This window comes from Alligator mississippiensis, chromosome 7, assembly GCF_030867095.1.
Source record: "Alligator mississippiensis isolate rAllMis1 chromosome 7, rAllMis1, whole genome shotgun sequence".
Taxonomy (NCBI): Eukaryota; Metazoa; Chordata; order Crocodylia; family Alligatoridae; genus Alligator; species Alligator mississippiensis.
This window is the reverse complement of record NC_081830.1, coordinates 8,008,877-8,022,301: the sequence shown is the minus strand read 5'-3', so window position 1 is coordinate 8,022,301 and position 13,425 is coordinate 8,008,877. Positions and strand designations below refer to the sequence as shown.

General features: G+C 45.0%; 2 protein-coding genes across 2 annotated transcripts; one reads left to right on the top strand and one right to left on the bottom strand.

Annotated features, from left to right (window-relative positions):
* The first annotated feature begins 3,756 nt into the window (after nt 1-3,756).
* On the top strand, nt 3,757-4,701 carry LOC102565289 (olfactory receptor 6E1-like). The gene has a single exon (XM_006268131.2). The coding sequence runs from the start codon at nt 3,757-3,759 to the stop codon at nt 4,699-4,701; it is 945 nt and encodes a 314-aa protein (XP_006268193.2).
* Nucleotides 4,702-11,815: 7,114 nt separating this feature from the next.
* LOC132251577 (olfactory receptor 6X1-like) lies at nt 11,816-12,778 on the bottom strand. Its single transcript, XM_059731389.1, has one exon. It carries the CDS (start codon nt 12,740-12,742, stop codon nt 11,816-11,818), a length of 927 nt encoding a protein of 308 aa, XP_059587372.1. The 5' UTR covers nt 12,743-12,778.
* Between the last annotated feature and the right edge of the window lie 647 nt (nt 12,779-13,425).

The window sequence follows — 13,425 nt, the reverse complement described above, 5'->3', positions numbered from 1 at the left end:
CTATCATTGTTATTCTTGTTCGATCAAATGCTAAGCTACCTAGCTGTACAAGTCCTCATCTGCAGTATCTAATTCTTATGACATCTCAAACAGAGAGGGGGTTATTTCGGTGATGTGTTGGTAGAGAGAAATAGGCTGAGGATCTGAAACCATGATCCTTTTGAAAGAAAGTCTCTAGCTCAACCAGAAAGTATTTGCTTAGTAGTGCCAATAACTATGTGAAGAAGGTCAGATAACATTTCCATAAAGGATCTCCTAAGGCTTAAAAATGAATTATCTATTAAAGGCAGGCAAGGTTCTTTGAGTAGATGTGATATCTTTTATTAAGCCAACTGAACAGTTGGGGGGGGAAAAAAGTTCTTATCTATTCAAAGCACTAATAAAGCAAAGTGTAACCATGGTCCTAAATATCCTTTAAAAACAGAATACAGCTGCTACGCATCTCGGGGTATTTGTCAAGGGAAACATATGCTTAGAAATTATTCATATGGAGTTGAATGTGGTTTAGAAAGGTTGGGAGCATCTGAAGTCACCATAGGAAGTGCCATTTCCCACTTGAAGAACAAGTCTTCTCTTGGACCAACACTTGCTGTCCTCAAATCCCAAATCTGTAAGTATGTCTGTAGGGGTGTTGTATGTATGTCTATAGTAGCAATTCTCAGCCAGGGTTCTCTGACATCCTGGGGTGTCTGGAGCTCCTATCAAGGATGCCATGGTTCATGTTAGCACTGTTAGGTATGCAGACATGATTCACAAGATAAATCCAGAGGTTTCAAATAGGAATCCATAGTGTTACAACATTCTGACCTGTTTGCAACAGAAAAACTACTGTCATTTTTCTGTAGTCAAAAAACAAGCAAACTCAGAGCTGGCATTTTCTGAGGTGTGCCTTGAATCTAAGAGGGTTGAGAACCACTGCCTGGAGGGTTGGAATCAAAGATACAAGAAATCAGAACCATGCAAAATGGATTGATTTTCTTTTTTTTTTTTTTTATACAAAAAGAAAAAAGATTACTTGACTAAGACTTCATATGGACCACATCAAATTCACTGGAAAAGCAGGGTCCTTGTGGTGAACAAGTGGCTAAATCTAAAATTTAAGGTGCTGCAGGAAAGAATGAAGAAGCGATCTTCTTTAAAGTTGGGGTCTTCCAAGCCACCTCAAGGACTCAGAAATCAAGCTCTTATTCAGTGTCATGCATCTAGCTCCCATAAATGCTATAAAAAATGCAGTCTACTAGTCCCTGATTAGAACCTTACTCATTCATCTTTAGCTGTGACAATGTTAATTTAATTAACTGTGCACCGTTGCCATCTTTATTTTCAACATCTGAATCTCTATCTTAAGAAATCATAATTTACTGCCACAATCTATAAAATATCAGACTAAGATTTACAGAAAAGTGCTTCTATCTACCTATCTACCTACCTACAGTGGTGGTTCTAAAGCCTTTTCGAATCAAAGCACCCCTCACTAGACTCAAGGCATCCCTTAATAAACTCAAGGCACCCTTCAAAAATGTCATGTCCTAGTTTTCAGTTGTTTCTTGACTATAGAAAAATAATAGCCCAATTCTTCTGTTGTAAAGAACTCAGAAAGACAAAGACAGAAAGTTGTTAACACTAGGGAATCCTATTTGAAACCTCTGGATTTAACTTGTGAATCATGTTTACACACCTAAGACAGCTAACACTGCATGGAAAACATCATCGAACCATTTTACAAATCTGTGGTGCACCCCTATCTGGAATACTGTGTGCAGTTCTGGTCTCTGCAACTCCAAAAGGACGTACTAGAATTAGAAAAGGTACCGATAAGGGCAACCAAAATGATCAGGGGTATGGAGCAGTTGCTAGGAGAAACTAAAAAAGGGAGGACTCTTCATTTCGGAAAGGAGAAGGCTGAGATGGGATATGACAGAGGTCTATAAATTCATGAAGAGTGGATAAAGTGAACAGGGAACTTATTCACCAAGTATCAAAATACTAGAATTGGGTTGGGAGAGAGAGCACTGAAATTAGTAGGAGAAAGATTTAAAACTAACAAGGAAAAGTAGTTTGTTTGTTTTTTACACAACATGTTGTTATCTTGTGGAATTCATTGCCACCAGAGGTGGTCAAGGCAGATAGCATAGTGGGGTTCAAAAAGGGACTAGACAAATTCATGCAGAATAGATCTATTAACAGTTCTTGAACAGACCAGTTGGAGATGTTTCCTCTGGTAGCTCTAAACCAATAATGGTGGATGTCAGGGAAGGTAATGACTAGGGGATAGACCACTTCAGTTATATCCAGTTTAGTGCTGTCCCAGTCTAAAGCAGTCCATTTTTGCCACTGTCAGAGACAGGATACTAGATTTAAATGGACCATTGATCTGACCCACTATGGCACTGCTGATGTCCTTATGTTCCTATAAAGGTGCCACTGGTTGAGTGTCCCTGACCTAAAAGCAAGGATTTTTGTGGGCAAAATCTGTTATTTGACCAACTGCATGGGTGAAATAAACTTAGAGAAGCTTCCAAATGCCATGAATTCTTCTTCAAGTTTTGGCTGTCATCAGGCTGTTTGGCGGCAGGTTTGGGTCTGCTGCATAGCATCAAGGTATGTCTCCAGGTTAATATCTCTGAGCATATCTCTATGTCCTGTTTAAACTGATATCTTTTGGAATAGATCACCTACACAAGATGGTTTCTCCTTTTTTTTCTGATGCTCTCTTGCATAGCTGCATAACATATTTAGAGTTGTGTGTCTTAGCTAGAGGGTTGCAAATGATGAGTCCCCTAGGAATGAGGCTGGTTTGTTGCACAAGCTTAGGAAGAAGATGTCACTGCATAGCTTGGCTTCTTGTTTCTTTAGGTTGTGGATTTTCCACTGTAAGCGGCATATATCAAAATCTTTGATGTTGTGGTAGGTTGGAGTGATGTTGTAGAATCATCACTGAAGCATTGCATTTGAATGCTTGTCTAAGTTTATGGAGGTATAGGTTGTAGCCGTGTTGGCCTAAGGATATAGGCAGACAAAGTTCTTTGGGTAAACCTGATCTTTTTTATTAGACCAACTCAAAGTTGGAAAAATTGTTCTTTGCAAGCTTTTGGGTATACATACCCTTCATCAGGCTGAGGAAGCATCTGCAGTTGGTGTGTGCTCTTCCTGGATGGAATGAATGGTAATAGTAATAGTACTTCCATCCAGGAAAAGCACATACCAACTGCAGCCTGATGAAGGGTATTTATACCCAAAAGCTTGCAAAAAAGAATTTTTCCAACTATTTGAGTTGGTCTAAGATATCAAATTTACTCAAAGAGCCTTGTCTACCTATGTCTAAGTTTATCTCATCCATGCAATTGTTCCAATAAAAAATATCACCTGCAAAAATCACTGCCACCAGCATATTTCCTAGTCCATCGTAGCTAAAATATTAGTCCAACACTATCTATCTCCCTACATATTGCTTCATACTTTTATGTGGTGTTTCTTTCTCTTTCTCTCTCTGTGCCTGGGCATGGACATTTTCTTCCTCATTTTCTTCTTTTCTTTCCTTTCATTCTTGCTAGTTACCTAGCCCACTAACATGAATGGTTTATGCCCCAACCTTCTCCTATAGTTTCTGAGATTCTTCCACATAAAACTAGTTGAGCCAATGGAACAAAATATTTGGGTTCATTGCCTTGACCCTTGGTCTTCTTGCCCTATTCTTTCAAGAAAGTTATTCATTTTGAATGTTGTATTCTTTCTCAGCATAAAAGAGTGGCTGTGATGCAGAACCAAACCGCAGTGACACAGTTTATCCTCCTAGGCTTCACTGATGTTCGCTGGATGCAGCTACTGCTGTTTGCTGTGCTCCTTCTCATTTACTTCTTGACCATAATGGGGAACATCATTATAATTTTCATTACCCTTATAGATGTCTATCTCCAGACCCCCATGTACTTCTTTCTCAGGAACTTCTCCATCCTGGAAATTGGCTTCACTTCCATCAGCATCCCTAAGATGCTGGCCAACCTCGTCATGGACAGCAACACCATTTCAATCAGCTCTTGTTTTGTGCAATTGTTTTTCTACTTCCTGGTGGGCATCGCTGAACTTTTCCTCCTGGCAGTGATGTCTCTGGATCGCTATGTTGCCATCTGTCACCCACTCCGTTACCCTGTAATTATGAACAGAAATGTTTGTATCCATTTAGTGGTTTGGTCTTGGGTGGGAAGTTTCATGTCCGTTTTTTTCACAACTGTTGTCATAACCCAGCTGCCCTTCTGTGGTCCAAACATCATCAACCATTTTTTCTGTGATAACTCACCACTGCTCAAACTGGCCTGCACTGACACACAACTGATTGAACTGGTCGATTTTATTATAGCTATCGTAACTGTGCTGGGCACTTTGTCCACCACTGTTGTGTCCTATGTCCATATAATCTCTGCTATCCTAAGCATGCCTACCAAAACAGGGCAGCAGAAAGCCTTCTCCACCTGCGCCTCTCACCTCATGGTAGTCTTCATCACTTATGGCAGCTGTATCTTCATGTACGTCAAGCCTGCACATGATGGTAAACTGGACTTCAACAAAGCAGCAGCCATTTTCAACAATGTGATTTCCCCCCTGCTCAACCCCTTCATCTACAGCCTGAGGAACAAGCAAGTTCAGAAGGCCTTAAGAAAGGCTTTTGGGCAAAGAGCACAGTTTTTTAAGGGCTTGAGATAGTGATGGGGGTGCTGTAGCCCAGGGAAGAGCAATGTGACTCTAGCAAGGTATACTTGTGTCCCTTTCTTGAATAGAAAGGTGGGCTTCATCATTAATTTGTGAGAATAAGATTCATAATAACCATCACCTGGCTATGCCATCAACATGGGGTGTCATGCTGCACAAGTCACTTCATACTTCTCTGCTTCCTTTTCCCACTCCTGTCTTCCACCTTTTGTCTTTATTGTCCATTTAGGCTGAGATTTTTCAGAGATGCCTTACATTGAAAAAATCTTGCCATTAAGATCCTCCTACTATCTTTGAAAATGTCATCCTTTGGGTATGCAGGGAAGGAGATCTCGTACTATCAAAAAATATGTTCAGTGTTCAAAATATTCAGTGATATTCCCTCTTGCCTGAACTTTTTTGGGGCTGCCATTGTTTTAAAAAAGGGCTACTATGGCAAAGTATTTCATTTACCTCAGTATGCTCTCAGTGCTATGAAGCTCACACTTATCATTGCAGACTTGTGCCTCCCCAAATCAACTTTTCTGTGTATGGGTACCAGATCTTTGAACTGTGAAATCAAAGAAGGCTGTATGTGATTGTGCCATTATAGGTAGGGACCTGCTCAATTCATTCCACAGATATTGCAGAAATTATGAAATCAGGCATTGTCCATGAAATTGGGCAATGTCTGCAAAATCCATGAAAATAAAAAACTTACTAAAAATAAAATGCTGGCTGGGGTCATGTGGTTGACAGCCCTTCCAGCCAATCAGCAGTGAAGAGCAGTCATGTGATGGACAGCTCTCAACCAATTAGCAGCCAGGGCCACCAGGGCCTGTGTGTGGAGGGGGGCTCACCACAATAAGCCCACAAAAAAATGGCAGCCAGCCCAGTGATCTGCCCATGAAACCAGCAACCTGCCTCCTCAATTTGAGTAGGTCCCTAGTTACATGCCATTGGCTTCAGAAACTCATGATCCTTAATCACACTAGCTGAGTAAGCTAGCTAGGCTCAAGTGGACCAGTGACCTAGCTGTGTATAAAGTGGAAGTCCTAGCATGTCTAGTTGGGTATATCCCACGGTTAAAGTCATCCCAAGGTAACTGCCTATTATTCTTTCATTTGCTTCCTCCCTCCTTCGACCTGAGGTCTGAGCACCTTTCCCTCTGCTTGAAGGTCCTGTGGTGCCCCTGCTCCTCCTCTTCCTACTTCCCACCTCTCATCTATCCACACCCTTTCATTAAGCTTCAACATTCTTCAACATTCATAAATTCATAGATTCATAGATGTTAGGGTCGGAAGGGACCTCAATAGATCATCGAGTCCGACCCCCTGCATAGGCAGGAGAGTGCTGGGTCTAGAAGACCCCAGCTAGATACCTATTCTACCTCCTCTTGAAGGCCCCCAGGGTAGGGGAGAGCACCACCTCCCTTGGGAGCCCGTTCCAGACCTTGGCCACTCGAACTGTGAAGAAGTTCTTCCTAATGTCTAGTCTAAATCTGCTCTCTGCTAGCTTGTGGCCATTATTTCTCGTAACCAACAGGAGCGCCTTGGTGAGTAGAGCTTCACTAATTCCCTTCTGCACCCCCATGATTAATTTATAGGCAGCCACAAGGTCACCTCTCAACCTTCTCTTGCGGAGGCTGAAGAGGTCCAGGTGCCCCAGTCTCTCCTTGTAGGGCTTGGTCTGCAAGCCCTTAACCATACGAGTGGCCCTTCTCTGGACCCTCTCCAGGTTATCCGCATCCCTCTTGAAGTGCGGCGCGCAGAATTGCACGCAGTACTCCAACTGCGGTCTGACCAGCGCCCGATAGAGGGGAAGTATCACCTCCTTGGTTCTGTTCGTCATGCATCTGCTGATGCACGATAAAGTGCCATTAGCTTTTCTGGTGGCTTCGTTACACTGCCAACTCATGTTCATCTTGGAGTCCACAGGACTCCAAGATCCCTTTCTACTTCTATGCTACTGAGCAGGTAATTTCCTAGGCAGTAGGTATGCTGGACATTTTTCCTCCCTAGGTGCAGCACTTTGCGTTTCTCCTTGTTGAACTGCATTTGTTGTTTTCTGCCCACTTGTCCAACCTGTCCAGGTCTGCCTGCAGCTGTTCCCTGCCCTCCGGCGTGTCCACTTCTCCCCACAGTTTTGTGTCATCCACAAACTTGGACAGAGTACACTTCACTCCCTTGTCCAAGTCGCCAATGAAGACATTAAAGAGTATCGGTCCAAGGACCGAGCCCTGCGGGACCCCACTGCCCACACCCTTCCAGGTCGATACCGACCCATCCACTACGACTCTCTGGGTGCGACCCTCTAGCCAATTTGCCACCCACCGGACTGTGTAGTCATCCAAGTCACAGCCTCTTAACTTGTTCACCAGTATGGCGTGGGATACCGTATCGAAGGCCTTCCTGAAGTCTAAGTAAATGACATCCACCCCTACTCCTGCGTCCAGGTGTTTTGTAACCTGGTCATAAAAAGAGACTAGATTAGTCAGGCACGACCTGCCTGCTACGAACCCGTGCTGGTTTCCCCTCAGCATAATTTTTCCAGCTGGGCTCTCACATATATGAGCCTTAATAATCTTTTCAAGACTTTGCCAAGGATGGAGTTGAGACTGACTGGCCTATAGTTGCCCGGGTCCTCCTTCCTCCCCTTCTTGAAAATAGGGACCACGTTGGCCCTTTTCCAGTCCCCTGGGACGTGGCCTGTGTGCCACAAGTGCTCAAATATTCTTGCCTTTTAGAGCTCATTCCCTGCTGAGATTGGGCTTGTCCTGCTCATTCCCTACTGAATTGGAGTATTATCAGCTTACTCCTGCTGAGGACAGCTCGCCTCTCCTTATCACTACCTTACTAGTGAGTTCTAACTTGTTCAGTTGCTCTTTCTAACTCTTGAGTTCCCATTTTTGCTCATTTTTGTGTCTTTTGTCTTGTCATCCAGCAGGCAGTAAGGCCTGTTACTCTCAAGGCCCTTTGCAGTGTATAAGCATTAAGTATAGTTTAGCATAATCATGGCCAAGCACAACTGCAACTCTTACACATGGCAGATGTGTGTGTGTGTGTGTGTGTGTGTGTGTGTGTGGTGGAGGGGGGTTAGACCTGACTGCTGACAAGGAAGTGGAGAGAAAATAGGGATTACACCTTTTTCCTGAAAAGTCATAGGTGAAGGACGGCTGGGGGGAGCCAACACTTGGCTGTGCCCAGAGCACCTCTACTCCACAGAGCTGCCTGTCCTGGCAAGAATGGTCTTGAGCAAACCTCCTCCCATACCTCTCCTGCTATCTCTGGGTCGGCTGCTAGAAATCCCAGTGTTCACCATCCCCAAGAAAGGAGGGAGAAATGCTGAGTGGGGCACCTCTCTCTCTGACACACTGGGCTAAGCCCAATTTTCTCTCTATTCACCATAGTCACACATACACAGCCATGATACTGTCATGTTGGCCCCTGTCTTCAGTTCAGCATTTGGCTTGCTGGCTTGGCAGTACTCATGCACAGGTGATTAGACATTTGAGGCAGTGGACACTCCTGTTCTTGACTTTTTTCTCAATAGTTTGTCTTTGATGGATATCATGTGTCCTAGGGTAGGCCTGTGCCACGGTAGCCTTTGAGCCATTCCCCTCACAGTCACGAGCTGGGGGGTGAATGGCCCAGGCCCAGAGGAAGCAGAAGAGGATTGGGGCAGAAGCCTGTTGTTTCTTTTTATCCCTGGCTGCGCCTGGCTGTGCAGGGAACTATGCAAAGTGGCTTGGTGATCTCTCGAGCTAAAAGCCAGCGTCCTGCCCTACCCAGAACAGGCGTCTTGAATGAACAATGGCAGTACCTTACTCTCTGGTTTCACAGCAGAAGACAACAAAGATGAGGTGTTTCTTAACCTGCCTCTGCTTGCTGACAGTGTGTCTAGGTAAATGGGTGATATTCAGGAATAGTGGGATACAAATCAGTGTGGAGAAGCCTGCAGTGTCAGAAATGATTGTGTCTTCTCCACAGGGGTGCAGTCGACAGTGGAACTAGTCCAGTCTGGTGTCGTGGTGAATAAGCCTGGGGAGACTGTGAAGATATCCTGTAAAACCTCTGGGTTCACACTCAATGAATACTTCATGACCTGGGTCCAACAAGCTCCAAGGAAAGGCCTGGTGTGGGTTGGACGTATTTACGCAGTTAATGGTAACACCGATTATGCAGAAACACTGCAAGGCAGAGCCTCCATCACCACCAACAACTCCATCAGCACCGTGTACCTGCGACTCAGCCGCCTGTCGCCTGCAGACACTGCCATGTATTACTGTGTTCAAGACACAGTGGGCAGGATGCCATTCACAGCTGCGCAAGAACTCTTGGTCTGCAGCCAGCACTGTCACAGCTGTGCTTCTGCGTCAGCCCTGCCAGAGCATTTCTGCAGCAGGGCCCCCGAAGGGCAGTGCGGGAGTCTGTTCCCTTTTTCTACCTCGCTGAATGTGATAATATATTCCCAGCCACTGTCTTCCTCTGTCTTGCACATGCTGAGTTCAAGACTTTTACAGGTGCAAGGCTTTTACAGGAATAATGCTGCGATCTAGCCAATACAAGAATACACCTACACGTTGCAGTGTTCCTGTCCAGGAAGTGTGTAACCTCGTGCTTATGCTCAATAGCTTTGTTTACCTCACTGTAGGGATTTATAGAGGTGAAAAATTGTGGGTAAGTGCCAAAGATGGCATTCGTGTTGGTAGTGGGAGAGGGGTGGGATTGTCATTCAAATGTGTAAGTGGATTGGCAACTGGATTCTGCCAATACACCCCAAGGCCTCTGATTGAAGCTGGACCGCTAGACAGTGAAGAGTCATTGGTTTGGAAAGTAATTGAAGAGGAATGTCTGCTGTGTGGTCCCAAGTCTGGTGCCTCCCGAGTCTGGAGGGGCACCAGAGCCCTGACGAGGGGAGGGAGGGGTCCCCAGTGGCCAAGAGCCTCCCCCTTGGCTCTGGACCCTGCCCACAGAGCTGTTTCCACATTTCATCCAATCCTTATTCAATTGCAAACATGCTAGGAATTTCAGCAGGAGGAATTGGTCTGGCCACTCTAGTGCTACCCATCTGGGCATGGGTCACCCTAAAGAGTAGAAAATATATCCACTGCTTCCCTCTGACCTCAAGCTCAATACATCCAACACGCAGAAAACATGATGTTGTTTGAGGTGCTCAAGGATTTGGGAGGTTTCCCCACCAAGCACCCACCTGCTGTTGCTCTTGGTATTCAGGCTGCTTGGGTCGGGGTGCTCGCAGAAGGATCTGCCTATAACCAGGCTGCTGGACCTCAGGTGCAACACAGAGAGACCATCTCAAATTCATATTTAGTGATGAGTGCTCAGAAAGCTTTATTGTCTTTCAGGGCAGTAGTCAGTGGGTTTGCACAGGAGTTAGCCTGGCTTAGCAAAACTTTCCAGACAGTGGTAAGTGATGCAGTATGGGTAGAGACACCCCTTAAATTGCTACAAAAGTGCATCTCTCCCACCCTGTATTTTATAGCCAGAATGCCCCCACTCCATGCCAACTCCTATCTCTCTCGCTCTGCAGAGTTGGCCCTTTTTTCTTGCATCTTTGCCAGGTCCAGACACCAGCAACTTATTCCTTGCCACATTCACCTCCCCCCTTCCACGTTCAGGCATCCCTGCTAGAGATCACTCCCTGCTGATTTATGGCTTTTCTAGCTCATTCCCTGCTTAATCTAGGTGCCTTCATCTAACTCCTGGTCAGTACAGCTGACCTCTTTTTCTCCTTACTTTTTCTCCTCATTTGTTCAGCTGCTATTTCTGACTTTGAATGACCATTTCCCCCTCATTTTTGCATCTTTATCAGGTCATCCAGTGGACAGTAAGGCCTGTTAGTCCCAAGGCCCTTTGCAGTGTCTTTACTATGACATAGCATAATTATGACCTAGCATAACTTAAACTCCTACACATGCCAAATGCAAGACAGGGTTAGCCCTCACTGCTGTGAAGGAAATGGGGACAAAACAGGACTTAGGCCTTTTTCCTGAGCAGCTGGGAATGAAGAAGGGCTGAGGGGAGTCAACTTTTAGTGATGCTCAGAGCACATCCGGTACAGAGCTGGCTGTGCTGTCAACAATTATTCACTATAACAGTTACCCACTGCACTTGGGCAGAACAGGTTTCCCTGGCTTTATGCAAATTCTGTATGTGCAAATTCACTTTTATGCAATGACCCTTTTGATACCAAAACATTCTTATGTGAGGTAATTTCACCCTTATGCGATCTCTGTGGTGGAAACCCACAGTCAACTGCTTTGTGCAATGCATTGTGAGAGTGACAAGCACCAAAATATAGTCTCCTGTGTGGATCTGTGCTCCCTGCTCGTTGCCTGTAACACTTGTTTCTGTCTGCCATCCCCATTATGATCCCATGGCTGCAAAGACTCCTGGCAGTGGGGATGAGGGAATATTCTTCCATCCCCTTTCACCCTCCCGCTCCTTCCCCACAAGACTTTGTTGTGGTGGGGGAAGCCCTTCACTGCTCCTGTCCAGCCACAGGACTCAGGCAGTGCAATGCTGCACCGTATGGTGCATCTTGGGAGGCAAGTCAAATGGTGCTTCTCCCACTCCTGGGGAGCCCCCCTGTCCCATGCATTCTGTGTGTTTGCTATTCCTCTGAACATCACTATATGAGACCTTTTAGTATCTTGGGCAACGGAATACCAGAGTGAATGGAGATGCAGTGGGAGAATATAACCACCCCTATGAGTAAAGATCAGATTGTAGAATAGAGGTGTTTTCATTAGGGCTTTCTACCAGCGCATATACTCTTCAGGGACTCTGCTACCCCATATCCCTTGCCAACATATCCATGCTGCCTATGGTCCCTGAAACAAAGCAACTCCAGGTATGCAGAGAAAAGCATCAGCTGGAAATAATGGAAGATTGCTGTCCCTCTGCAGAGAGCATGGACTTTGTCTGCTATGAACAACTTGGAGACGTCTTGGTCCCCTTGATATGTATCTAGTGGAAATCCCACGCATCCCAATGGAGGTAGTCGCTCCAAAACCATGGGCGTAAGGTGTCCCACCCCTTATGCTCCTCAGACAATGGCAACCTTGGAAACCACTATTTTCCATGCCAGAAAAACTCTCATGGCTCACCTAGATCCTTTTTCTGCACAGTACATTTCTGAAGGCCTCTTTTACCTCCTTGTTCCTTATTGTGTAAATGAAAGGATTCAGGAGAGGGGTCAAGACTGTGTTTAGCACAGACACCACCTTATTGAGACCAGAGGAGGAATGCACATTGGGCTTCAGGTACATGAAAAGAACAGCCCCGTACAATATAGAGACCACAGTCAGATGGGATGCACAGGTAGAGAAGGCCTTTCGGCGCCCTGTAGAAGAAGGGATGGCTAGGATGGTGGCAATGATATAGATGTAAGACACCACAGTGAAAAGCAAAGAGCTGAGGATGACCGTGACAGCAGCAAGAAAACCTAGCAGCTCAATGAGGTGGGTGTCCGTGCAGGCTGTTTTTAAGATTGGTCCGATGTCACAGTAGAAATGGTTGATGATGTTGGAGTCACAGAAGGGCAGCTGGAAGACCAGAATAGTTGGAAAGAAGATAGCCATGAAACCACCAAACCAAGCCCCTAAGGCCAACCAGAAACAGACCCTGTTGGTCATGAGGGTGGCATACTGCAGGGGCTTGCATATGGCCAAATAACGGTCAAAGGACATCACTGTGAGGATGAAAAACTCTGTGCTGCCCAGGAAGAAGTAGAAAAATGTCTGGACCAGGCAGCAGTAGATGCAGATTGTTGTCTTGGTGGCCACAAAGGTCTCTAGCATTTTGGGTACTACAGTCGTGGTGTACCAGATCTCCAGGAAGGAGAGGTTGCTCAGGAAGAAGTACATGGGTGTGTGAAGCTTGTGGTTGGCTCTCACAATAAAAACAATGAGGCCATTACCTAGGATGGTTAGGATGTACATGAGCAGAACGACTGAGAAGAACACACTGTGCAGACCTTGAAGCAATGGAAAGCCCAGGAGGATGAATTCAGTCAACACTGTGTTATTCTTCATGACTATGGCTTCTCTCTTCCCTCTCACGCTGGAGCTACAGGAAGAGCAAGAGTGACAAAAGATTAGCTCATACCTTCTGCACCCAGAGTCCGAAAAAAGATTAGGGTTGTATCACAGCAGCTTTTTATTCAGTGCCAGCTATCTATCCATCCATGCATCCTGGATGGATCAACAGGTGTCTGGATAAATATATATTTATCTAGACAGAGACATGGAAAGACAAAGATTTAGGACTTTAATACATGAAAAACAGTCAGCAAAAAAAGCTCAGTGTTTCTGTTACAGTATTCATTGATTAATGTGTCTTTTCCTTGTTAGCTAAATAGATAAGGGAATAGTTACTCAGCTATTTCTCTGTACCTCCGGATACATGAATGGACAGATATGCATAACCACTCCAGTAGAAACCTCGCTTTTTGAGCATTATTTTATTTATATCAAATCCTTATATCCCTGTCAAATCCTTATCCCATCTATTTACCTGCCTACTTATCAATCATGCCACTAAAGGTCAGGCTTTACTACCTCTATATTCAATGGATGTTTAGTGCAGCTAATGTTTATGGGGAATGGCGGTGGGGAAGATAATTAGGTGCTATGGTGATTAGAGTTATATTAGTCTCCAGACTGATCTGATTGGGTCTTAAATTTGTGAGGCTTTATCAGTTATAGAAACCTTCTGT

What these genes read in the sequence shown, in the direction of transcription:
- LOC102565289 (XM_006268131.2), top strand. Translation starts at nt 3,757, where the DNA reads ATGCAGAACCAAACCGCAGTGACACAGTTTATCCTCCTAGGCTTCACT.
- LOC132251577 (XM_059731389.1), bottom strand. Translation starts at nt 12,742, where the DNA reads ATGAAGAATAACACAGTGTTGACTGAATTCATCCTCCTGGGCTTTCCA.